The following is a 26,968-nucleotide window of genomic DNA, read 5'->3' as shown; positions in this document are numbered from 1 at the left end:
ACTATAGGTCTCAACCACGGTGCATAGGACCGCAACAGCGGAGCATAGGACCGCAACAGCGGAGCATAGGACCGCAACATTATTTCACTATCGTCTTCTGGGCAATCCCCCCTCAGTCGGGACCATGTTCATACAGCCATATTTTCTTCTTGTTTTTCTGGGTTTTCATGTCCGACCGTTGATTTAAAACTCCAGACAGCTAGTACAACTCAACCGATAAAACCTTTTTTTGTTGTTTCATTCTTGTTTTTATTATACATGCATAATTTTCAATAAGAATCACAGACTGGACAAAAAAAAATTGCAATATAACTTATTTTCTTTTTGTTGACGTAAAAACTTCATAAGCACATTTCAGCTTTGTTTCCTACTCTGGGCTTGCACCAAGTCGTAATAAGCGCCGTGTGTTGCCATGAGTTGGGCGTGACTTCCCAGCTCGGAGACCACTCCACCCTTGAAGACTGCGATCTTGTCAGCGTCCTTGACCGTACTGAGCCGATGGGCTATTGTAATACATGTTCTTCCTGCCCTGGCTTTATCTAGCGCCTCCTGGACTATCTGAAGGGAATAGAAATTTAGAGGCGATAAATAAGACAAACTATAAATGTAACGTTGTGCTTTCTCTGAAGTTATGTTTTAAATTCTATTTTTGTTTTAGATAAAATGTTCTATTATATATCATACTAGACATATGTTACCCGCGACCCGCGGGTCTTTATTTGCGCATTACTGTCGATATAGTCACTGAGAGTGTTTTGTAAACAATTAAACGAAATAATAATGTAATAAGTAAAGCGAATGTGTCAATGTAAAAATAGTGTGAATGAAGCTATCAAATCAAAATAGCTAATAGGGGAAAATCCATTTTTTTTAAAATTAAAACATTTGCTTTTGAATAATCTAGTGGATTGGATTTAGATGTATGTTAAACGTAGCTAATGATCCTTTCACGTTATTTCTCTTTCGCTACGAAAATAAAATTAGTTTTGCGAAAATGGTTTACCCGAAGTCGATACATTCTTATCTATTAAAAACGAAAAGAGCGATAGCTTTGTTAAATAAATTGGATTATAAAGTGAACAATTAAACGAAATAATTTTTAGTACGCGATTCATGAATGAATATAGATCTAGGCCTATCTCAACTCGGCTTCGCAGCTTTCGTAGACGAATGTAGATTTAGAAAACCAAATTTGAATGTTTATTTGATCAAAATATGAAATGAATGGACTTTAATTAATATGTTTATACGTTGAAGTATAAAACTATCTGTGCGAAGAGAAGTTTTATCATCTTAGAGTTGAATTAGAGTTTTAGATCTAGGGATGGGATTATAAAGTAAACAATTAAACGAATTAATATTTAGTACGCGATTCATTACGGTATTGTCTAATGAAAGAATGTTCGTCAGGAAATCTGTAGTCACAGATATCAGGAACTAATTTATGTAAAAAATGCTTTTGAAACACAAAATTGAAGGTTAATTTTATTATATAATGAAATCAATGAATCTTCTTTTGTATTTTCACGTGTCAAAGTAAAAAACTATCTGCGCAAAGTGTATTTCTTAAAATTAGATCTAGGTCTAAATCCTTTCTATCTTTTCTTATGTCAACATTGTAGACATGGCCTAGATCCATAAAATACTATAGCTGTAATAGAGTCGGACAACTTTATTTTTTTTGAGGGTCTTACATTTGTTTTAGGGCTACAATACATTCACTAAGGTCTAAGTTGGTACCCAAGGAACATTCCTGCCTAGTTTTATCAAGATTGGTCAAGCGGTTTTGATGTCTATAAGTAACATACATACATACATACATACATACTCCACACATTCTACTTTATAATATAGAATAACAAGGTCGCATTCAATGAAACTATAATGATTGATAGATTTAGTTCATGCCAAAGACTATTGAGGAAGGAAGGGAAATTAAGGTTGCATTGAATTACAGTCAAGGACAGTGAAATAAGGAGAACGAGGGAGACATAGAGATTGTATATTTTATTGATAGAAATCCCTTTCCCTTTTTCTTCTCTCTCTCTCTCTCTTTTATCTCTCTCCTCCTCTTTCTCTCTTTTATCTCTCCTCCTCTCTCTTTTATCTCTCTTCTCTCTCTCTCTCTCTCTTGCCACTCAGTCTCTTCAAATTTCTCTTTCCGCTTGGTGTCTATCAAGCTTTATCCATCTCTCATTCACTTTCTCTCAATTTGTCCCTCTGTCCCCTTCTCTCTTTCTCAAACTTATCCCCTTTCTCTGACCACCCCTCTTTCTCTCTCTTCACTTTTCTCCCTCTCTCACTCAAAGAAGGTGCGGTGCTACTACCTGTTACCAAAGCTACCAATGCCTCATATTTACATTCCGTATTTGTAATATTTTTTTGGTCTGTGTATTCATTTAGTTTTTCTCTTTCTGTTGTAAGACAATGATTTCTCAAGGTCTAGCATTCAACTCTGCAATACCTTCTCACTTTCCGCATCCAGCGCAGACGTGGCCTCATCAAGTAATAATATTTTAGGGTTTCTGACCATCGCCCTAGCAATGGCTATCCTCTGTTTCTGACCGCCACTGAGTTGCGTCCCTTTGTTCCCAACAATGGTGTTGTAGCCCTGGAGACAGCGCCAATCCATTGAGTTCCGAAGGAAAGAGATAAAGCCATGTATTTATACAACGATAATGATTATAAAGATACTTATAGAAGACTGAAACATACAGAACACTTATTCTTGTGATTCGAAGTTTAATGCATAATGACCTCAACAGATTTAATGCAAAATGACCTCAACAGAATTAATGTATGATGTTGTCAACAGGTTTTAAGTATAATGACCTCAACAGATGTAATATATAATTACCTCAACAGATATAATGCATAATAACCTCAACAGATTCAATGTATGATGACCTCAACAGGTTTAATATATAATGACGCCAACAGATTTAATGTATAATGACCTCAACAGATTTAATGTAAAATGACCTCAACAGATTCAATGTATAATGACCTCAACAGATTTAATGTAAAATGACCTCAACAGATTCAATGTATAATGACCTCAACAGATTTAATGTATGATGTTGCCAAGAGGCTTAAAGTATAATGACGTCAATGTGTTTAATTTAGTATGACATTAGCATCTAAGATGTATAATGACATCAATAAATTTTATTAGATAATAACGTCAACAGGCTTAATGTAAAAATGAAGTAAATAGTTTTAATGTATTAAAAAATTATATAATAAACGTAGGTTTTATGTATGTATGCATATTTATTGCTATCGTTGGCAAAGACTTAAATGTCTTAATTTTGTAAACTTAAACAAGTGCTAGAATATATATTTATGGGCCTTATTGAATATCGACAATAAAAGTACCCCAAAATATGTACGTCGCATAGGGTTTACAGACTTATTCCAGGATAATAAAAATGTGAAAAAATTAATGTATGCTCATCAAGCAGCAAGTCCCTCTTAGGTGCAAAACACTAGCTTTGACTGCGTTAGATGTGGAAAAATGTGTTGGTCACAACTGGGACTGCCTAATCACGTGATAGACTTCACTTAACATTAATCTATCAACTCACAGGCAACACCTTCTTCCTGTTACTTACATCAGGAAGTGACGTAATGAAGCTGTGAACGTTGGCTTTGCGGGCTGCGGTGATGATTTCCTCCATGCTGACTGTCTTGCTGTTGTCTCCGTAGGCAATGTTCTCCGCCACACTCATGTCAAATAAAGTGGGCTCTTGGGAGACAAGACCAATTTGTGACCTTAGCCACTGGACATTGAGATCCTTGATGTCGTACTTGTCCAGAAACTGAGCCGGCAGAAGAAAAAAAGATTTATTTCAATCTGTTTCTTTAGAAAAGGGGAGTGGATAATAATTATAGTAGCTTGGTAGTAGTGAGCGAGGTGGTGGAGTGATAAAGCGCTTACTTCTGAATGAGTTGTCTCAATTTCAAACCCCGGTGAAGACTGGAATTTAATTTTGGAATTTTAGGACATCCCTGAGTCCACCCAACTCTAATGGGACTTACGTCAGCGAAGTAAAGGTTTTTGGTTGCTGTGATGGCCACATATTAACCATCGACCAAAGAAACGAGCCTTACATCAGCTAGCCCCATAGATCGCAAGATCTGAAATGGGCACTTGGTGGTACATAACATGACTACAGGATATATAGTTACAAGGTGTTTGTTTTAAATCTTTCCATACATTTTATAACATTGAGTGTTAAACGTTTTTATTTAGCATTGCATAATTTCATCTGTATACATCTGGGCCCTCCAGCGGTGCAATTATTCCTGCAGTCAATTTAATACCTACACGATGTAATACAGAAAGATCGATATAAAGTTGTAATATAGACGATCAAGAAACTAAAGACAAAGAAGATTTGTTGTTCTGTACATACCAGACTGCCGCGCTCTGGGTCATAGAATCGCTCAATGAGCTGGACGGTGGTACTCTTGCCGCAGCCGCTTTCGCCAACGAGGGCCACCGTCTGACCTTGCTCCACGGTAAGGTCAAGGCCGTTGAGTATCTTAGCATCCGGCCGCATGGGGTAATGGAAAGATGTCTTTGAGAACCGAACTGAACTCTTGAACTCTCCCTGTAGATACGTGAAAGAAAAGTTGGAAAAAGTGACGAGCTATAAAAACATGAAGTATATCTTTCAACATCTATTCGTTGTTGTACTTCGACTACACCAGTGATTCCCAAAGTGGTCTATATAGACCCACAGGGTTCTACGAGGACTTCCAAGGGTGTACAAAAAAAAAGTTTGAGAACAAATGTACTAAATGGTTAGACATAAGTTCCAGCAGATGTACTCTAAAAGTATGTCCTGTAAGAGGTAAAAGGAGTTTTTAATTCTTAAAGTCACGTCATGAAGTAATGTCTGGAATTGATCATCATCATTATCATCAAACTCCATTGGAGTGAGGGCTTGAGAGGTTCAAATACTCTCTTGCAAAAGCCCCTGGATAGAAACTCTGCTGTTTTGCGTAGTGCATAAATGTCGCCATACAGGTCGAGAATATTTGGTTTCCCAGACCTTTCGAGACGGAGGTCAGCAAGTCTTGGGCAGTCAAACAGAATATGAGATATTGTAATTGATAAGATAATCCTTACAGTACTCATTTCGTACTTTTGCTTTTGTGATAACAATCAACTTACTTTAAATCAAAAGAGTTTTAAAAATTTGAATCCTTCTTTAAGGAGTTGAACTCCACCATCACCCTTTTTTTTTATGTTCGAGTTATAAATATAATCGTTATTCCCATTTCTCAATCTTGGAACAAAACTAATGGCTGGCTTGTTAGTGGTAGCAATTTTAAAAAGATATTTAAAAAAAACCATTTGTTACATTCAATTCGGTAGAAAACTATTTCTTCCACAAAATTTCAAACAATCTTTAATTTCTCAATCTTGGAACAAAACTAATGGCTGGCTTGTTAGTGGTAGCAATTTTAAAAAGAAATTTAAAAAAAAAAAACATTTGTTACATTCAATACGGTAGAAACTATTTCTTCCACACAATTTCAAACAATCTTAAATTGTGTAATTGAGCTTTAAAAATAAAAACAGCAGATAGAATGGATGGAGTTACGTTTCAAGGACTGACCTCAGCAAGTTTAAGTCCATCCTGGGAGTAAGGGTCAATGTCCGGTACGTAGTCGTGCAGAGCAAATATCCTCCTGGCTGCCTTGATGGCGTCATTTAGAGCTGGAGCCATAGCTACAGTCCTTCCAAAAGTCATGGAACTCAACACCATACAACCAAACACTCTGCAATCATTTCAAGAGCACAGAGTGACATTTAGAGAAGAGCACAAAATGACATTTAAAGAATAGCACAAAGTGACATTTAGAGAAGAGCACAAAATGACATTTAGAGAAGAGCACAAAATGACATTTAGAGAAGAGCACAAAATGACATTTAAAGAATAGCACAAAATGACATTTAGAGAAGAGCACAAAATGACAGAGATGTTGACAAATTCACATTTAGAAAGTTAGGATTTTTGGAATGCTAAAGACTTAAGTTGGTTTTTATAGCGATTAGGGGTGCACCGGATAGTACTTTTTGATATCCGGCCGGAGCCGGATATGACCGGATAGTAAAATTTGATATTCGGCCGGGGTCGGAGCCGGAGCCGAATACCTAAGTGTCTTGTAAATAGCTTGTATTGCTGAGCATTTTACGAAACTGTTAAATAACATACCTATATTTGTTGGTATTATTTTTTTCCCTTTTATATACCTTATTGTTTTAAACTCTGTTACTGATTGATTTATTCAAGCTTAACAGTATTTATAAACAAAAATTAATCTGTGTAGCATGTACGAGGCCACCAACCATAAAGGCTGTGTGTTGGAGGGTCAATGTAAAATATGTTAGTATATATTTAACTAGTTACTAATGTAAATCTCTCATCTGGCTTGTATGGTGGTTGGATGTATGTGTTCAAGAATTTCTGACCAACAACTGGTCATCAGACTTGTAATTTTAAGTCCAAAGACTGCTTCTGGTTCTGGCATCAAGGGATTAATACTGATAGCTGTTAGTTAATAGTTGGAATCTGAAGCGTAGTAGGTCATATATTTATTAATCCATTTGCGGCAAACGATATTTTATTAACAGCAGGAACATCTATTATACCTACTCATAGCCTGAGCCTTAAATGTTGCGAAGCATAGATTTAATTGTAGTCTGTAGGCCTATTATTGGTATCTATGTTTAGATCTACTGTTATATAGATCGAAGAAAATCACGAAAATCAACTATAGAAGAAAAAAAACTCATTCACACCCTCCGTACCAAAAAAACAACAACATAAATAGACTCTGTGTTCGACTGATAGTAACAATCTGGTCAGATAGACTTAGTGAGCCTACACATGTAGTCCTAGTGTAGTGTGTATAGATGATGGTGTTGACCATCACGCGTTTTGTTCTTGGGCATATGCAACAGTGTTTAGTGTGGAGGCGAAAAAAGATAACACATTGACATGGTCAGTCAAGCATATAGATAAATTATATCTGTACCTTAGTTACAGAGGTCAAGTGTTTCTTAACATTCCAGCATATTTTTTCTTTGTTTGCTAGATCTAATTGTGGTGCTTTAGATCAATTTATTTTCTGCGATGTTAAATGTTACTGTAAGGTTTTCCTTTATATATTAAGTCAATAGATTAAAACAATGATAATAGTTTTCTTTCTAAAAGTTTTAATACAAGGGGAAAAAATACATACACGCACACATGCACATATTTGTTTTATTTTATTGTGCAACGAACGTGTGTTCAGCGCCCTAAATGACATTTCTCTCCAAGTAAACAAACTTAGTCTCATCATCTAGTCACCTCTAGACAGTGTCAATATTTCTCAACAATCTGCGTTAATCCATTCTGGCTTAAGAATGGTCAATGTCTAGCAATACATTGTCATGGATTAAACAAATAAGAAGTTGGGGGTGATGAGTCTCTTTAGCCCTCCCTTTAAAGATAACCCTGGTCAGTGTCTGTTTGGCTTGTAGTCCAGCCTCCTAATTGAGACTTAAAGTAAACAAACTTATTGTCCCGGCCAATAGTATAAATGGTGTGGCTTGTGGTCCAGACCCTTGATTGACAACCTATCTCATAATAAACAAACTCATACCAGATTAACCTTATAGAGATTTGGCTTGTAGTCCCGCCCCTAATAAAAATTCTTCTCCAAGTAAACAAACTCAGTTCCCTCATAAGATGTGACCTCTAGAAAGTGTCAACACGCTGACATCTGGCTTAATGTGGTCAGCTGCCTATCTGTGAACTCAATGTTATGGACTAAACAAACAAAAGGAGGTGGGGGTTGCTCATCTCTACCTCTGGAGATATACCCGCACATCTAGACAATCAGCTTGAAGTAGTTCGAAATATTACATGGTTACTAGACCACTCAAAGGTCAAGACAAGCTTTTAAAGTGTGCCATACATTGCTGCTACGTATGTAATACGAATTTATAATGTAAAGTCTAGTCCACCCCCCAATATCAAACCTAGTTCCCTCGTGTGACCTCTAGAGAGTGCTTACGTCCATTGTATCTGACTTGGGTTCACCTGTCAATCAATGAACTCAATGTGATGGGCTAAACAAATAAAAGGGGGAGGGAGATGTTCATCTAGAAATATACCTGGTTACCTTAGAGGTGTGGCTCTTGTAGTCCAGCCCCCCCCCCAATAAAGATTAACTACTAAGTAAACAAACTCAGTTCCCTCGAAAGGTGTGACCACTAGAGAGTGTCAATACGCTGACATTAAACTTACGTCCATCGTATTTAACTCGTGGTCACCCGCCTATAAAAAAAACTCAATGTGATGGACTAAAGGGGTGGGAGTTGTTCATCTCTACCTCTGGAGATTACCCGCACAGCTAGACAGACGTCTGGTTAGCATGACGTAGTCAAGGAATGTAGAATTTTAACATGTTAACTAACTTACTCAAAGGTCAAGACAAATTGAAAAAAGTGCCAGCCATTGCTGCTCTGTATGTAAAGCGCATTTATGATGTAAAGTTTCATCTCTATTTATATTAAGTTATTAACATGCCTTGTCTTTATAATAAACGAAGTTTGGTGCATATTCATAATGGCTCTATTTTTAAGCACATTATTTTGTTTTCATATAAGCATTAATACATTCTATAACAGACAGTAATGGAACGAGGTCCACTTTATGCATATTAAATAGGTGTATTTTTTACTATCCGGTTTACTATCCGGTAGTGATATCCGACCGGAGCCGAATAGCACCGGATAGTAAAAAATGCCGGATATTCGGCAGAAGCCGGAGCCGGAGGGACTATCCGGTGCACCCCTAATAGCGATACATATAAAATTATTACCCACCATGGTACTTCTAGGTAATTTAATGTACACAATTTCAAAAAGTGAAAATGGCAAAATGTTATGGATTATTACGATTAGCATTATTTTTAAATTGTGTAATATCGAGTTCGGCGATTTGATTTCCTAGATGTTTTAAAGAAGTTTTGTAAAATATATTGAAATAAACAAAGTCATATTTCAACAGCTAAAGCAAATAGACCAATTAGATTTATTTGTAGTGTAACGCTTATCTGACCAACTATAAGTATGTCATACTTCTCTCTCTCTCTCTCTCTCTCTCTCTCTCTTTTTCATATCTTCTCTTCTCTCTCACTTCTTTTACCTCTTTTCTACTCTTCCCTCTATCTTCTCTTTTTATCTCTCACTTACCTCTCTTCCCTCCTCTCTCTACTCTCTTCTTTATCTTCTATTTCTGTTCTCACTTTTTTTCTCTTCATTCTTCTTTCTATCCTCTTGTCTCTCTTTTCTTTTTCTATTCTCTTCTCTACTCACAACTCTTCTCTCTCTCTCTCTTCTCTTCACTTTCTCTTTTCTTTTTGGGTTAACATCGTCACCTATAATACACCCCCCACGATCTAGCAGACTATTCTGATAGAATATATGTTCTAAAAAGATTCTACCTACTTCTGAAAAGATTCTACCTACTTCTAAAAAGATTCTACCTACTTGATGATATCATCAAAGCCCATATCTTCGTCTCGAAGCAGCCTGGAGCCGTAGTAGAAAGAGACAGCAAAGGATATATAGTACATGCCGTTGGAAACACCATAGGCTGCCGCAGCTGCTGTTGACCTCAGCATGTTCTTACGAAAAGGCCGCATCATAGTGTCCCTGAAGTTGTTGAAGAAAGTGGCTTCTCTGGTTAAGGCAGCTACTGTGCGTATGTTGTCAATGCTGGCCATGGCATTCTGCAACAAGGTCATTCATTATATGCTTCCATGTATTCTTTGTCAACACACAGTTTGAATTCATTCCTTACGAGCAAGCTTACATCATTCTTTAAAAGACCTTTCTGTTTGGCCTTGTAGTTGTAGTTAAAACTATAGAAAGAACATTCAAACTCCTTTTCCACATAGATCTACATCACACTAGTGAAAATGAAAAGAAGCGATTGAATACAGCAAAATAAAACTTAGCAATTTTATTATCATTATCTCCCTTTATGTACAAGTGTCATCAACAGTAAAGCGGCATCCTCCACAGTGGGCCATTTATTAAAAGATAGCAGCCAACAACAGAGAGCAAGCACCAACACTGACCTATAAACTACATTGAGAAATTCACAACATTAAGCCATAGTATCGTATTTGTTGTGTTTGTCTATTCAGAACATGTCGTGCCCTTTGATAGGACAAACATTTAACTTTAGCATTGGATTGTTTTAAACGCCTGTTTCTGCCTAAACTTTTCCCTGAATGTACATAGGGTGCACTGTACTGAATACATAGGAATGTATGTGGCCTACTGGTCCAGGTGTTACGTTGGTAGCGATGTGCTCACGATGTGTTTAAGTGCAATTACTTTACATATATATCATAACAAGAAACTTTCCTTTTGAAACAACATTAAGAATTTGTAAAATATAGAAAAAGAAATCTAAGATTGAAGATGGTCAATTATGTTAAAAAGTAAGCTAAGATTGAATATGGTCAATTATGTTACAAAGTAAGCTAAGATTGAATATGGTCTATAGTGCTAAAAAGAAATCTAAGAGTGGATATGGTCCTTTATTTTCTTTTTAAGAGAATTGCAAAAAACATTTTAGCAACAAAGAAAGACGCACCTTGCTCATTTCTTCCATAGTTTCTTTGTTATCATTGGCGGCCCCTCCGAGGAATTGAACTGACATCAGACCGCTGTGGACATTGAAGAAGTAGCTGTTATAATACAACAATGATATTTGCTTTGGTATTGTCTCTCTGGAGTGACCCACATAGAACATTCAATGTGTGTCTAACAACAAAATGGAAATGTTTACTTTTGATCGGGAACTAATTTTAGTTTGTTTCTGTAATGATCTAGCGTGTTGTTGTTTTTTGGCAAGCAGGTGGCAATATCTGCAGAATACAACACTGGATTGGTTTCTGTTTCCCGCCATTTGAAAAACCTCCCGAGACACTTACGATAAAACCAAAAATGGCATAAATCCCAGCAGGGCCAGTGACAACTGCCAGCCATAGATAAATGACAGCACCAAACTTGTTCCCAAGTTACCGATACTCAACAGAAGACAGCCGACTAGAACTTTCACAGCCTGGAAGAGACAGTAGATAAATGTATCCCTGAAACATTATTTAAACATTAAGCCTAATAGTTCAAATGTTTACGTGATGTATTAATGAGCCCAATATAAGACTATGTTTAACATCTGAATATTGAAACAATCAGTTTCACGCATTAAAACGTGTCTCTTTTTATCATAATTTGATATTTTATTACCTTTACGTCGCGAAGTTTCAAATTGCAAAATCTGGACGGTGTTGAAATTAACTGATTAGTACAAGAGTGTCTTCATTATGTTGTCTGGAAGAACAAGTGTAAGCTAATTCTGTAAATACTTCTACTTACCCCCTGTACTACTGATGTCTCTACTGCCAGCTGGGTGCTCAATATCCCTGTCTCGTGTCTGTGGTCATCAAACCAGCTTATTTTCTGGGGAAAATCAAAAATGTTTCGTTAAGTCAATTTATCTTAGAAATACAGTGTTAGACTCGTCTAGTGTTTATCAACTATGGCCGTATATAATATAACCAGAAGATTTACAATATTTAAATATTTACAATTACAAAGTGAATTTATTTTGAGCAAACGTTAATAGTTTAATAGCAGTTAAGAAAGTTTTGGCTAAAAGAGCACATAGGAACACATATCTTATAGTTGTTGTTTTTTTCAAGAAAGTTGTGTCTTTAGTTTCTCTCAATATATTGCAGCCACGGCCTTAAGTTTAGGAATCGTAAATCAACCGCTGATTACAAATACCTGACGGAGTATTGCCTTAAACAACATCTGCCTCATTCTGAGAGTCAGGGCTTCACCAGATATTCCAAACATATAGTCCTGTTGTGATAAATTTGAGGTCATTAAGAAATACGATCATTAAGCTTGTATTGCAGTCTTATTGGTTATAATACAAGTATCTTGTTAATATTGTATTATTTTACATGCTCATGGTTTATATTCTGAGATTTAATTAACTTAATATACACATTTTAAACTGAATAAAATATTGTGATTTTGTTGTTTCTTAGTAAACATGTTTATCTGTAATGTCACCTGCAGAAAATAGGAAACCAAGTTGGCCGCCGCCATGCAATAGGCGTAGTTAGATGTATCCTCCATCACATCTTTCTGTCTTTCTTTGTCTTCATAAGAAAATGACTGAAAAGAAAGTCGATAACAACTAAAAAATTCTAATTGTTGTTTTTTTTTAAAGTATAAAAAAATCTAATTTGTTCGGATAAAAAAAGAGGCTGAAGCTTAGTTCATCAAAGTCAAAGCCCTAGCCACTGAGCCATGCCCAAACATCTGCCCTTTGAAATGGTTTTTTTTTTATTAGCTTAAATTCAAACTGGGAAAAAATGGATCCTGTTATGTGCCAATGTAGGGCAATTTAGCTTGCATGATTACATTTAAAGTAATTATGTGCATTTGGTATGTGGAAATGTTTGATCTCTCTCTTTTGGTATGTTTTTCTCTTTCTGTCTCACTTTCACTCTCTCTCTCTCTCTCTCTCTATCTCTCACTCTCTCTAGTGCTTTCTCTTTCCGTCTCTTATTTTCGAATACCCTATACCCATTATAATTTCATGAATAAGTGAACTGTAACTTCCATCTGTTAGTACTTACATCAAGAGCATCTCCCAGGACAACTGACCACGCCGGCTGGATGGCCCCACAAAAGAAACTGGCTATACATCCCAGAGTAATGAAGTGCCACTCCTTGGCGTTCATCTTCAGAAGTCTTGTCACAGTTTGGACAGTAGTGGCCGTTGGTTCAAGCTCGCTGGACACCAAACTCTTCATTGAGAGAGATGAAGATGTAGATGGTGTTGAATAGTTATTATCTGAGTGACTGATTGATTTTTTATGGAAGTTTGATTCTTTTCCCTTTCATTAATTCGTTAGTAGATATTTTCATGGGTGATAGTTTCTATTTAATGAAAATGTTAATTTTCATAATCATAAAAATGCTTAGCGCAGACAACTTATTGTGTTCCCTCCAAAGTGTTGAAGAGAAACTGGTTGTAAAGACATGACCTGGTTGTAAAGACATGACTTGGTTGTAAAGACATGACCTGGTTGTAATGACAAGACTTTCGAATGTAAATACACAATCAAGGGGTTACTTTGAAAAGGAAACACACAAAGGGAGTAGTTAGAAAACTTTCCATGTGAGAAAACAAAACGTCATAGATTGATGAGAATACGATTGATTCAAAAGAACGCGAACCCCCCCCCCCCCCCCACCCGGAGAAAGAATCAATTTCTTTGAGGATTTCAAACAGTTATTAGTCCTTACCCAAAAGTACCATGCCAAGAGCATTCATTGTTAATGTTAAAGATGCCAGAACATGCTTTAAAAAATATTTAGTTACAAGTCTTGGTTTATGAGAACTGTTTATAAAGGAATCAAGCACTTCATATTTAAGTTTATAACGGATGGGTACGGAATGATAGCATCCATTGACTAGGTTCCACGTAATCGTTTGATGTGCTGACGGAGACAAAGTATAGGATCTTGTATAGATGTGATATCAAACAAATGATTTACCTCCATTAACAGTACGTTTTCTTCCGTAGAATCTTCAGTTGGCTTGCTTCTGGTATCGAGTACTGTATGTTGCCCTTCATGGACTTCATGTCCGCTGATGTTGTCAATTTTATCTGCAAAAAAAAATATCAGTTTGTTGTATTGTGTTTGTTTGTTTAGAGTTATAAAATAATATTCAAGAAATAATAAAGTTTCGTGGATTGGTATAGTAAATAGCATCTAACTAAGCTTATGCCTTAGAAAAATGTAGAAGCGACGCTCCAGAACTTGGTAAAATATATGATAGACAACTCGAGTTAGCATGGGCATTTTTTTTTCCTTTATCGAACTTTTGTACTGCCCATATACATTTTATCGTATGGACGCTAAGTTCATGTTAAGTATTTTAGCTTTACTCATCCCTTAATTTTCCTGGCTGATTCAGGCAACCTGTTCTATAATTGCTTTTAAAATAAAACTAAACAATTACTTTGACAACGTAAATATGAAATTTGTTGGGTTTTTTTTTCATACTAATCAATATGGTTACGAAAATATATTTTGAAATGATTAAAAACAACATAATAAAAGTTTGTTCTAAGATATAGGTTAATACTTACGTTGTTTAAGCTTCAAGCAGCAAAGGAACAAAAATGTTATCATTACAGTTTATTACTGAACTCTTCAGAGAACATTAAATTAGTTATAAAAATGTATGAATTGTTTAAAGAACTCTAATTTTAAATAGCGCATACAATATGTGGAAAAAAAGCATGCCAAAGTTGAATAATAATAAGGTTCATCTTGAACTTTTCATGTGACTGTTGAGCCCTATTTTGGAGAGACACTCCCATCCACATATATCGCAGGTTAAGGTGACCTTAGCTTTGGTGGTAGAGGAGCCGGCCATTTTTCGTATGGCACGCTTTTCTTCCAGAGCTGAGGCCCATGTTTTCTCACTGTCCATAGCTTTATTGGTAACGGTCTCTCTCCAAGTAGTGCGGTCTAAGGCTATGTCTTCCCAATGGTCAGTATCAATGTTCACTGTTTTAATGCCTCTTTTTCATACAGAATTACATAGCAGAATAAAGTCTCATAACAATTGATACTTGGGCATAGATACCCCAGTTTTAGAAAGAAAAGCCAAACTGTCACAAGTCAGATTGTGAATTCTAGAGGTGGCTAAATTGTGTTAGCCTGACTGTAGCGCAGGTATTGAGAAACTGACCATAGGTAAGCACGAGGGATGTAAGATCATGGGGAGAGGATGGGGATATAAGAATCTATACAGATTATTTTTAGTTACGGAGAAGACATTTTGTATTTGAGAAATGTTTTTGTATGCGATGTTTGACTATTCTCTGTTTCCCGTTGATGGATTGATCTTATCGATGTACTTTGTACACAGTATAGGCCTATAGATGTTTAGCTGAACTCTTGATGACAAGGTTGTGTTGTTCTTTTCTTTAGAAGAGTAAGCGTGCTATGAGAGCAAAGTACATCAAGCTAGAGAAGATCATTGCAAGAAACTGTACTGGGGTTTGTAATATACTGGACAGCACTGAAACAAAAATACAGACACGCCTGTATAACCACCCCAGGCAACAGATCAATAGGCGGTTTGTGGCACAGAAGGAAGTGGATTTTGACGGACACTATAGAAAGTCAGAAGTGAATTCACACTACAATACAAAATTAGAAATGGGTATGATTATAGATGCTACAGTAACAAACACAGAAATAGACAGAGTAAGGGGAAAACCACGAAATAACGAAGTTTTGAAACAATGCAATACAGAGGCAAAAATGATTTTTTTAACGCCTTTCATGCTTCAAGGCTGGGGTTCCAAAGCCTAGTACTCTATAAAATTAGTAACAGTTGGATATATTATAGATTTTTGCGTTCTTATGTGGATGGAAGCTGTAAAAGAAAATCATTGTGCAGGCAATGAACATACAGAAATCTTTGGACTAAGTTTAAGAGATATCTTAGCATGTATTCACCTGACTGGATACTAGATTATAGTAGAGGCCCCGTTTTGACATCAGTTCATCGTGAGTGCCTTTCTCTGCCACACTTCCTTTGTCAAGAACAATTATTATGTCAGCGTTCTTGATGGTGGAAAGGCGATGAGCAATGATGATGGTTGTCCTCCCTTTGCTGGCCTTAAAAAAAAATCATTTTTCTGAAGTTAAATATTGAAGTACAAGTACTGTACAAAGAGTTCATTCTAGAACTTTCTCGATATGACAGAACATAGACATAGAGAGTACATAACTAAAATTTAATAAAGCTATTGGTTTATACTGAGCATTGATCTTTACTCTGTCTAAAGCGTCCTGTACAATAGCCTCGCTTGTATTGTCCAGCGCTGACGTGGCCTCGTCCAGCAATAAAATTCTTGGTTTCTTGATAAGTGCTCTAGCAATGGCTATTCTCTGCTTTTGACCACCGCTCAGCTGAGCGCCTCTTTCCCCAACGTGAGTCTCGAATTGCTGTTCAACAAAAACAAATGGGGAGAGATAAAAACAATTCTGATCATATAGTCTACTCAAATATTAAGTTCCCCTTTCAGACCATGTGGTCTACAGGGTAGGTGATGTAAAGGTCATCTATTTCTGTGGCCCATGGTTATCGAGGTTGTCATGTGGCCAGCACAACTACCAACCGCCAACTTTTCCCCAGCTAATATCAAGTATCCATTAGAGCTGAGTGGACTCAGAGGCGCCTTAAAGATTCCGAAATTAAAAATTCCAGTCATCAACAGGATTCGGAAGCCAAGCGCTTTACCACTCAGCCACCGCGCCTCCTGGATTTGTTTGGTAAAAAGGATGTATTTCAGTTAGTACCTTAGAACCTACAATACCAAAGTGACATTCACACATCGACTTTTTGTAAAACTTGTTATTTAGAATAATGATCTGAATGTTATAGTTCACTAGATTAACTTTACTAATGTTCACTTTTAAAAAGTGTTTACTTTTTCCCAACTAATGTCCTAAAGATCCCGAAATAAATAAAAAAGTCCAGTCTTCATCAGAATTCGAACCCAGGATCCCCGGTTTAGAAGCCAAGCGCTTTACCATTCAGTCTACCGACAACATAAAAATACAAATAATAATATAGTATATTGAAGGTGGTCAGTGTCTTTAAGGCCCTTACGGATACAGTTTAGTTTGTAAAAAAAACGTATAATACTTTCAAAATGAAATGTTGATACAGACTACAACAAAATGAATATCACCTCTGGCATCTTCATGATGAAGTCATACGCATTGGCATCTTTGCAGGCTTTGGCCACTTCCTCCATGGTGGCCCCATCCCGACCGTATCGGATGTTCTCCAGAATAGATTTCCCGAAGAGGACAGGCTCCTGGCCCACTAGACCGATGTTTTTACGGAGCCATTTAATGTTGATATCTCTCAGGTCGACCCCGTCCAGGCAGACCTGTTTTTTGATAGAGAGACATTAGATACAGGTCGTTGCCTAATATGGTGGAGTTCAGTTGAAGACACAGGTGAGCTGAAGCAGATCTGTGCTAATTGTGAATTGGTTCTTAATATAATTGTTTCTGGTAAAGCAAAGGAAAAAATGACTAAGGACTATTATTACAGACTAGCCCATGCTACCCGCAGGATGGTGGCGGGTAAGGTTCAAACCCAGGACCATCGAGACGACAGTCCTGAGCCCATACCATACGGCCCAGCAGCATTCAATTGATAAATTTCCATTTGGGAAGTGGGGGTGGAGGTTTAACGCCTCTTTTTTTTTGGGTGGGGGGGGGGGACAGGGGGCTTCGTGCCTTAGGTAGTATGGAGTGTAAATTATTTAAGAGAGCAAAAATTAATCCATTCGTTTTGTGATGTAAAAAATGGTGAATGCATTCCTTCTATCACCATGGAGGGATCATGTTTAAACCAAAAAAGCAAAGATGTAATAGGAAAGAGAGAGAGAGAGAGAGAGTATTAAAATTTCTCCCGACAAATGAATGTTACCTTGCCCATTGTTGGTTCGTAGAATCTCATTAAAAGTTGAATCACCGTACTTTTGCCACAGCCACTAGCACCCACCAGCGCCACTGTTTGTCCTGGGTTTACTGTTAGGTCAAGGCCGCTCAAAATCTAAAATATATTTAAAAAATTGTTTGAAATTTCTTTCATTGCTGTTAAAAACAGCAAAGGCATTACTGTTTAGATGCAGACAAAAAATAGACAGATTCTATTACTAATAGATATAGGTCAAAGCGGGTCATTATATTTCCACGACAGAACAATGAACAAGAGAAACTAAGAAGATGAATGCAAATTGCTTAGTACAAATGATATGTTAATTCATATGCCGCTATATTGGCAGTTCCTAAAAAGGCAAAGTTAACACAATGTACAATTTCTATCATTGTAGGCCACACTTATATGTGTGAATATGCTAATGTATATATAATAAATAATAATATAAAAATATATATAGTGCAAATATATTGAAAGCATTGTTTTTACCTTAACATTTGGCCGACTTGGATAGTTGAAATGAACATTTTTAAACTGTATGCGCCCGGTCAATGTTTCGGGCTGAACTCCATCTGTGGACGAGCTGTCAATGGTGGACTTCTGAAAAACAGAATTAAAATTGGAATGGTCAATTATTTATTATGCAATCATCGTCATTAAAACAGTTCAACAAGCAACTAAAAAGTATTCATAAAAAAATTGTTGTGTGACGTCGTTAACTTTTGAAATGGTAGACCGAATTGGGGCTTCTTCAGTATACCAGGTGGTATCAAAGTACTCAAAGCGTGAACATAAAGTGAACTCAGTCATTCAGTTCAACAGCCTCTTTCCAAAAGGGTACAGTTGACCCTGAGTCACGTGATATACTAGCAGACTTTAAGAAGACAGCAGTGTCTCATTGGTCTAATGCCGATGGTCATCCCAAGAGATATGACCTTGGAAATACTTGGCACCAGCTCGTGAGAGATTTTTGAACATCCTGACGATGGCACCGATTGCTAAAACGTTGTTGGCTATTTACTGCCCCAAGTTCTGACATCGAAACGACAGTCTAGAGCGCATATCACGTCACCGATGCTTAACGAACAGGGTGTGACAAGTACAGCGGTCACACCGCGTTTACTTTCACCACGAAGACTCACGAAATAACGAAATTCAAGATGCCACTGAGACTCAAATCCAAGACCCCAAGAAGCCAAGTGCTTAACCACTTAGCCACTGCACCCCCATCATTCCCTTAATAACCTTTATAAACTGAGCGGTCCCGGGTTCGAATCCTGGTGAAGACTGGTATTTTTAAATTCGGGATCCTTAGGCGCCTCTGAGTCCACCCAGATATTACGGGTACCTGACATTAGTTGGGGAAAAGTAAAGGCGGTTGGTCCTTGTGCTGGCCACATGACACCCATGTTAACCTGGGGCATAAAACATATGACCTTTACATCATCTGCCCTATACATAGCAAGGTCTGAAAGGAGAACTTTACTTACTTTTACTTTTAAAAAGCTTAAATATTCAGTAACTTTTATAAGTGCCATACAGCACTGTACTGTATGTCGCATTACAGTCTAAAAAGAATTGGTACCGACAGTGAGTACAGAGTCTGACATAGAAAGAACATTTTAGTATTAGAATTAATATTTGTAATATTTATTTTCGACATTTTGTGAGTGTAGTGCACTGCTCCTACCTTACCTTGTCTATGATCTCGAAAACTCCACTAGCGGCACCTCGACCTACATTGATCGCCACTAAGCCTGGTGCCGCCAATCCAAGAGCTGCCGACGCCAGAAAAACACCAAAAAATATCTGAGAACCAAATACAACGAACAGTAATGTTAGGTATTAGTCAATGAGTGGTGGTGTTCATTTAAACAGATATACCTATATAACGCAACAACGCATAGGAAAACGAACATCCGGGATTAAAAGATGAGTGAATATTTGAACATAATTTTTAATTTACTGGGTATTTATTGGGTAATCAATCTGAAACGCTCTGTCTTTTTAATGTAATGCGACAAGTTCTTGGACATCTGCATAATCTTGGGTTTATTCTCCCGACGTCGTTTTATTGACCTGTCGTGTGTAACTGTAACCAGTGTAAATTTTAATTTTGTACACATTTCTGTATTTAATACTATTACAATAATGCATGACGCGTAGGACGTAATCATCTTCTTTTTTGAAGTAACGTCTGTATTATATAAGATAAGATAATAGTTAGCTGTACTCTTCAGTCCATTGACTCCTCAATGCAGCCTTTCGATTTTCGCTCTTTCGATATGCAAAAAAAAAAAATAAAACCACTCTTAGAATTATAAATAGTTGTATAGAAAAGGCTTAGAAAATAATATCTTGTGTTTGAATATCTTGCAGGTTATCTATATTAAAATCACCTTCGAAATCTGTTCTTGATAAACTGGAGGCGATGTTACATTTAATGTATCACTGATACAAGAGAACCGTATTAAATAATTCAATTCAAAAAGTTTTGTTTGCTGCACTTTCAGAAGCTCTCATAGCGTTGTTTTTTTGTTGTTGTCCTATCTATTAGTCCTATCCTAAGGTCATTAATTCTAATTTTATTCTACTACCAAATAAAGAAAATTAAAGTTTTAAAAAAAACTCACAAAACAAATTAAGCCTATTGGCCCACCTTATCTTCATAGGAATATATATATTTATATCTGGAGCCACGTTGTTAGGTAGCTGGCGTTTGATGCCACCCAGCCACACGGTGGTCCGACACAGTCATATTTTAGACCTTTTTTTTTCTTATCCTAACATATTCTAGCTTAATTTTTTTTTTAAAGTACCGTCATCATTTCCTTGACAGTGTAGTCGCCGTGTCTGACAAGCCGCCCACCGTACCAAAAACCGATGGCGTAGTCGCAGAAGATGATGCACCAAGAGACTCCTTGAGCGACGCCTCCAATGAGGCTCTTTTTAATCCCAAACTTTTGGACCTCAAACAAATTATCAACGTACCTGGAGTATAGAGTGTATTTGTAATATAGATGAGCATTTATTTCTACTTACTTCCATAGAACATCAACATGTTTCTAGGTTATAGTGTTAGCAATGTACTATTTGTAAACTAAGCGTCGGGAACGAATCGCCGTTGAACCTTCGATGAAGTCCAGTAGGGAATCTGCACCGTAGAGGCCAGGGATGAACCAGGAGCTCTTCACCCATGTCTGAAGGTTGAACCAGTTGTCTGCAAACCACTAGTCGTGGAACAGTCAACTCACATATAAGCGCAGAAAGAAAATATTTTCAAGTTCAGATGTAACAGGGACGGCATTCCTATTATTTACAGAAAAGGGTTCGAAAAAAAGCGGGAATGGGGGGGGGGGTCAAGAGTTGGACGACAGACAAAAGTGTCTTTGCGTCTAGAAGATAGACAGCATTTTTCTATTTTTAATTTGACTCGACAATTAGGTCTTGAGCGAATTCACTTTTTTTTTAGTACAAAGGATAATTAGAAGAACTTTGTCATTGGCTATTCATCAGAAACGTGTGTTTTTATGACCTTTTGGTTTCCTTCTCCTGACCATGAAAGGCTTGCACAGTTCGTATTGAAGAGAAAACTTCTTCGGCAATTTTACCAGCTATTGCATAAGCTTTCCTCTCTTTGGCAGTCATAGTGGCGATTATCTGAAAACAAAAAAACAAAATGTTCAACAAACGAATGAATTTTGAGCGTGGAAAGAAGAAGTGTACGAAAAAAGAAACAGAAAGAAAATGTCTGCAAAGTAGGCAAAGATATAAACAGGCGGAGGAATAAAGTGCAAAGAGATAAAGAGTCCTAAAGAGTCCGTGGAAAATACGAAGGTGATGGAGTCAGTGAGAGAGAAATCAAAGAGATAAAGAGCCAGTGGTAGAGCGGCAAAGAAATAAAGAGCCATTGGCAGGTGCAGAATATTCCAAGTGATAACGAGTATGTGGTAGTAGAGGCAGAGATAAATATTCAGTTGAAGTGGATGCGAAGAAATAAAGAGAAGGTGGTAGAACAGTATTAGTAGAGAACTTGTGTTGCACACATCATTATAGCTTTTTGTTTTAGCCACAATGCAACTTGAGGGTCAAATGTTGAAAATGATGATGGTGATGGTGATGATGATATCGCTGATGGTGCAACAAAAATATCGTAAGAAAACAACAAATAAGTTAAGATACATGACAGTGATGTACTTACATAGCCCATGGTGGCGAAGGCAATGCACAAAAGCGGCGCCCCAACTTGGAGAACGAGGGTAAGTTCCCATCCATTAATGTAGCAAACAACTAGCCCAGCGATACCCACGGTCAGGTATTGGATAGAGGTCGCTGCCTTATCCCCAATGGCGTCATGGATCTTGGAGATATCGCTGGATAACAACATTAAAAAAAAACTTGATCCAAGATTGAGTGTGGGAAAAATTACCTGTACAAACTTTTTACCAGACAAAAAGAGTGAGTTGATATAAGTTTTGTAATTTAAAAAAAAAAAGTGATGGCGACTTACTCAGTCAGTTTGACCGCTAAATCCCCGGGACTGTGTTTGTCAAACCAAGCCATCTCTTGCCTCAGGACATTGTGGTAGAATGCCAACCGTATCTTCATCACTTGTCTCTCTGATGCCACAATGAAGAAATAGATTTGAGAGAAGGAGCAGGCGATCAGTATCACACCTCCCACTGTTGATATTTAGATATCTCATTAGATTCATCACACCTCCCACTGTTGATATTTAGATATCTCATTAGATTCATCACACCTCCCACTGTTGATATTTAGATATCTCATTAGATTCATCACACCTCCCACTGTTGATATTTAGATATCTCATTAGATTCATCACACCTCCCACTGTTGATATTTAGATATCTCATTAGATTCATCACACCTCCCACTGTTGATATTTAGATATCTCATTAGATTCATCACACCTCCCACTGTTGATATTTAGATATCTCATTAGATTCATCACACCTCCCACTGTTGATATTTAGATATCTCATTAGATTCATCACACCTCCCACTGTTGATATCTAGATATCTCATTAGATTCATCACACCTCCCACTGTTGATATTTAGATATCTCATTAGATTCATCACACCTCCCACTGTTGATATTTAGAGATCTCATTAGATTCATCACACCTCCCACTGTTGATATCTAGATATCTCATTAGATTCATCACACTTCCCACTGTTGATATCTAGATATCTCATTAGATTCATCACACCTCCCACTGTTGATATTTATATATCTCATTAGATTCATCACACCTACCACTGTTGATATTTAGATATCTCATTAGATTCATCACACCTCCCACTGTTGATATCTAGATATCTCATTAGATTCATCACACCTCCCACTGTTGATATTTAGATATCTCATTAGATTCATCACACCTCCCACTGTTGATATCTAGATATCTCATTAGATTCATCACACCTCCCACTGTTGATATTTAGATATCTCATTAGATTCATCACACCTCCCACTGTTGATATTTAGATATCTCATTAGATTCATCACACCTCCCACTGTTGATATCTAGATATCTCATTAGATTCATCACACCTCCCACTGTTGATATCTAGATATCTCATTAGATTCATCACACCTCCCACTGTTGATATTTAGATATCTCATTAGATTCATCACACCTCCCACTGTTGATATTTAGATATCTCATTAGATTCATCACACCTCCCACTGTTGATATTTAGATATCTCATTAGATTCATCACACCTCCCACTGTTGATATTTAGAGATCTCATTAGATTCATCACACCTCCCACTGTTGATATCTAGATATCTCATTAGATTCATCACACTTCCCACTGTTGATATTTAGATATCTGATTAGATTCATCACACCTCCCACTGTTGATATCTAGATATCTCATTAGATTCATCACACCTCCCACTGTTGATATTTAGATATCTCATTAGATTCATCACACCTCCCACTGTTGATATCTAGATATCTCATTAGATTCATCACACCTCCCACTGTTGATATTTAGATATCTCATTAGATTCATCACACCTCCCACTGTTGATATCTAGATATCTCATTAGATTCATCACACCTCCCACTGTTGATATTTAGATATCTCATTAGATTCATCACACCTCCCACTGTTGATATCTAGATATCTCATTAGATTCATCACACCTCCCACTGTTGATATTTAGATATCTCATTAGATTCTTTGAACCCACTCTTAAAGTCTTAATCATAGACAATTATCACCTAAATATTTTTGTTGAGCCCCATAGTTCACGAATAATAAGGGCCCACACTTCCCTTGAAAAACATATAAGACAAAATGTGTGTTGACTCTGGGAATTAAATTTCATAAACCGTAACACAATTTTATTTAGCATCTCATTATGTGAAGATTTTTTTCTGCATTGCGTTTAGACGTGATTCAATTGTTCTTAGGGGCTTCTTGGAAGACCAGAAAAACGCAATTTTAGTATGTAGGCCTTACTTATCGATTGATAAAAAAAGAAAGTTGATATCTACTGATAAATAATACATGGTCGCAGAATAATATTTGTTGAACGTTTTAAAGTTCAGAGATGTAATTGTTGCCAAACTCATGACAACGTACAATGTGTGTAATGAAAGAACAAATGTTTGTTTTGGTTCATTCCTTATAACCACTGACCTGTAAAAATGATGGCCTGATCCTCCATTTTATCAAAGACGTTGTCGGCATCTTCTAGGAAACTGCAGTCAACTGACACGTCGGAAACATTTGTAATCAGACGACAGAGCGGCCTGGAGATGTAGAGAACGTTAAAGTTCCTCCCTCCCAAGCCCGACCATCAAAAACACCCTCCATCCATTTTGTGTTGGCACTTTTAAACAAGTGCACTACATGACAGTAGACTACCAGCATGCACCCCCTCTCCCCTAAATAGACTGGTTTTAATATGAAATAAAATATTAAAATGTAATAGAAATATCAGCTGAATAAAACAACGAAAAGATAATAAAAAGCTAAGACTAAAAAGGCAAAACAAACAAAAAATTAAATGTAACAATCTAAATGATACTGTTACTAAAAATAAAAAGTCTTCAGCATGCTTCCCAAATCATCGAAACGTCTATATACACGTAGATTAATGCCTTATGAAACAACAACACAAATTTACCCAAAGATCTCAATGTCCAGTCGGGCGTCACTCCGTGTCGTGTTGAGCACATACCAGAGGTGGTCAGGAATCTTGTCCAGCAGCTCCTCAAACTTTCCCTGGTTGACAAACTCTTGCACGGTGTCTGCAAACAGCACGATAAGGACTGGCCAGGACGCTCCGTTGCCCAAAGCACCAAGAAGTCCGCCCGCTATCAGAAGATAATCCCACTTGTCCGCAAATCGATACTGTTTGATTGATTGATTTTTTTAAATCGCAAAATCATTTAGGTCCATTAAAATTAAATGACCTTTTTTTTTACCTAAATTAATAAAACAGAAGACCATCTAGAAAGAAATTTAACGACTTGGTCGGCTTGGAGGATATTCCAAGTCAGTGGTCGGCAGCGTGCCCGACTTGTTGGTCCAAATAATTTAAGAAACTCAAGTAGGATAGTAGGATAATACACATACTTAGATACCATGACCTATATCTAGCATGTTACTACAAACGGTCTCTGTAACGAACGTATCACTGTTAATATCAGGGACAGACTGGGTGTCAAAAATCGGCCCGGACATTTCTATACCATTCGGCCCATAAATTGTGTATTATATGATGGACATACAATTCTAGGTCTACCTGTCCTCAAAATCATTATGCTAAGTTTGATAATGTAGCGATGGCTGTACACGTGCATACAGTGAACACTATATCCTTATAAGACGTAAGGCCTTTTTGTTACTTTTTTAATCGCAAAGAGTGTAGGCCCTAAAAGAATGAAGCCTATTAGCAGCACTGTCTACGGATGAAAGCTATTACAATTTTTCGGAGAATGAGTAAAGGTGTACAAATTCACAGATTTTATTCGCAGACCTCTCGGTTTCAGGAAACTCCCAAGGAACATCTTTGCAATGCCCCTAATGTGACGATTCATATTAACACGGAGAAACTCGGTGGGTCACATCTGGCCCGCGTGTCACGTGTTGACGACCCCTACCTTACAAAAATAGTGATGCTAGGCTGAGAACCAGCTTGGTGCGATACATCAGTATACAAATTCTGAGACCCTTTTGACTCTCGTCACTGTCCCGTCAGAAATCAATTTTGTTGGTCAAAAGGTCTCCTTAAGTTTCTCATTCTACACTAATTTTGTTTAAACTTTACAAATGAGTGTATTTTGGTTTCCTTATAAGAAAAAAGCAGAAGAGGCAGAGAAAGCGATGGGAAGACAACGTCAAAGAATGAAAGGGCCTGTCCTTAGAAGAGATTCTATCCAAGGCACAAGTCAGAGAGGAAAGGAGAAAGTCGGTCTACAGATTATGTGTGCTGCCCCAAAGGTTCGACTAAGGTATAGGTGAAGATAAAGGATAAAAAATAATTGAATCAAACGCTGACATATCTACAGAGATAATTACGTATCCTAAACTTTAAACACACACACACACACACAAACAATGCTAAAATGTTTTCTTTAATATTTACCTAGTCGGGCATTTAGATATTAAGTATAAGATATAAGATAAGTAACTAGACTACATTTAGACTAGTTCAGTCGCATCTAGGCTAGTGCTAGTGACACCAAAAATTTCTATATGAATATAAAGCATACTAAAAATATTAATAGGCCTTTTAAAAAAAAAGAAAACAACTATTGATATTGTAAGGCCGAGAAGTTGGAAACTGTTATGTATACCAGTTGTAAAAAGCCCACTTTTTCCGTCTTCTGTTTCTCTGCTTCTGTAGTGGTGACACCATCGTATCTTTTTGAAGAGCTTTCTGACAAAAGATGGACTGTGTTATTGGTTGTTCCACTTTCGGAGACATTAGGGGGAGTGCTGTTTGTTTTCCCATGAGAAGTTCCATTAAAAGTTTGTTCTAAGAAAAATTACAGAATATATTTTTTTTACAAATGTTGAATTTTAAATACATTATTTAAGACTAAAGCAATTTTTTTAAATGTTCGTATTATCCAGTTAAATTTTTACATAGTAGAGGGCCAACGCTATTTTCACACACACAAAGTTTTCAACGGGGATCTGGAATATAATATTTTCTAGGATCATCAAATGGATAATGGAGGAAATCTGACTCTTTTATTGTGCTTGGTTGTTACCTGGTAGTCCGGAGCTCTATTTCATAGTGTTTTGTTTACCTGCTCTTGGCAT

The 26,968-nt window shown here is 37.0% G+C and overlaps 1 protein-coding gene across 1 annotated transcript; it reads right to left on the bottom strand.

Moving 5' to 3' along the window:
* Positions 1-325: 325 nt before the first annotated feature.
* On the bottom strand, positions 326-26,968 carry LOC106062971 (ATP-dependent translocase ABCB1-like). Its single transcript, XM_056029844.1, has 28 exons — positions 26,956-26,968; positions 26,497-26,678; positions 24,822-25,048; positions 24,332-24,444; positions 22,162-22,333; positions 21,853-22,024; positions 21,187-21,311; positions 20,471-20,642; positions 19,347-19,460; positions 18,141-18,251; positions 17,640-17,765; positions 16,888-17,091; positions 15,968-16,138; positions 15,647-15,808; positions 14,263-14,272; positions 13,664-13,776; positions 12,739-12,909; positions 12,167-12,271; positions 11,873-11,950; positions 11,462-11,545; positions 11,017-11,147; positions 10,677-10,770; positions 9,560-9,801; positions 5,631-5,793; positions 4,419-4,610; positions 3,615-3,821; positions 2,465-2,611; positions 326-558 (listed from the first exon to the last, which is right to left on the bottom strand). The coding sequence occupies exons 1-28, from the start codon at positions 26,966-26,968 to the stop codon at positions 355-357; spliced, it is 4,005 nt and encodes a 1,334-aa protein (XP_055885819.1). The 3' UTR covers positions 326-354.

The sequence above is a fragment of the Biomphalaria glabrata genome, chromosome 1, assembly GCF_947242115.1.
Source record: "Biomphalaria glabrata chromosome 1, xgBioGlab47.1, whole genome shotgun sequence".
NCBI lineage: Eukaryota > Metazoa > Mollusca > Gastropoda > Planorbidae > Biomphalaria > Biomphalaria glabrata.
This window is presented reverse-complemented; position numbering and strand designations above follow the sequence as displayed.

Excerpts from the sequence above, each read along its gene's own strand:
- LOC106062971 (XM_056029844.1), bottom strand. Across the intron at positions 22,334-24,331 it reads TCAGGCCATCATTTTTACAG|TGGGAGGTGTGATACTGATC; the intron begins GTCAGTGGTTAT and ends AAATATCAACAG. Across the intron at positions 11,148-11,461 it reads AGACATCAGTAGTACAGGGG|GCTGTGAAAGTTCTAGTCGG; the intron begins GTAAGTAGAAGT and ends TGTCTCTTCCAG.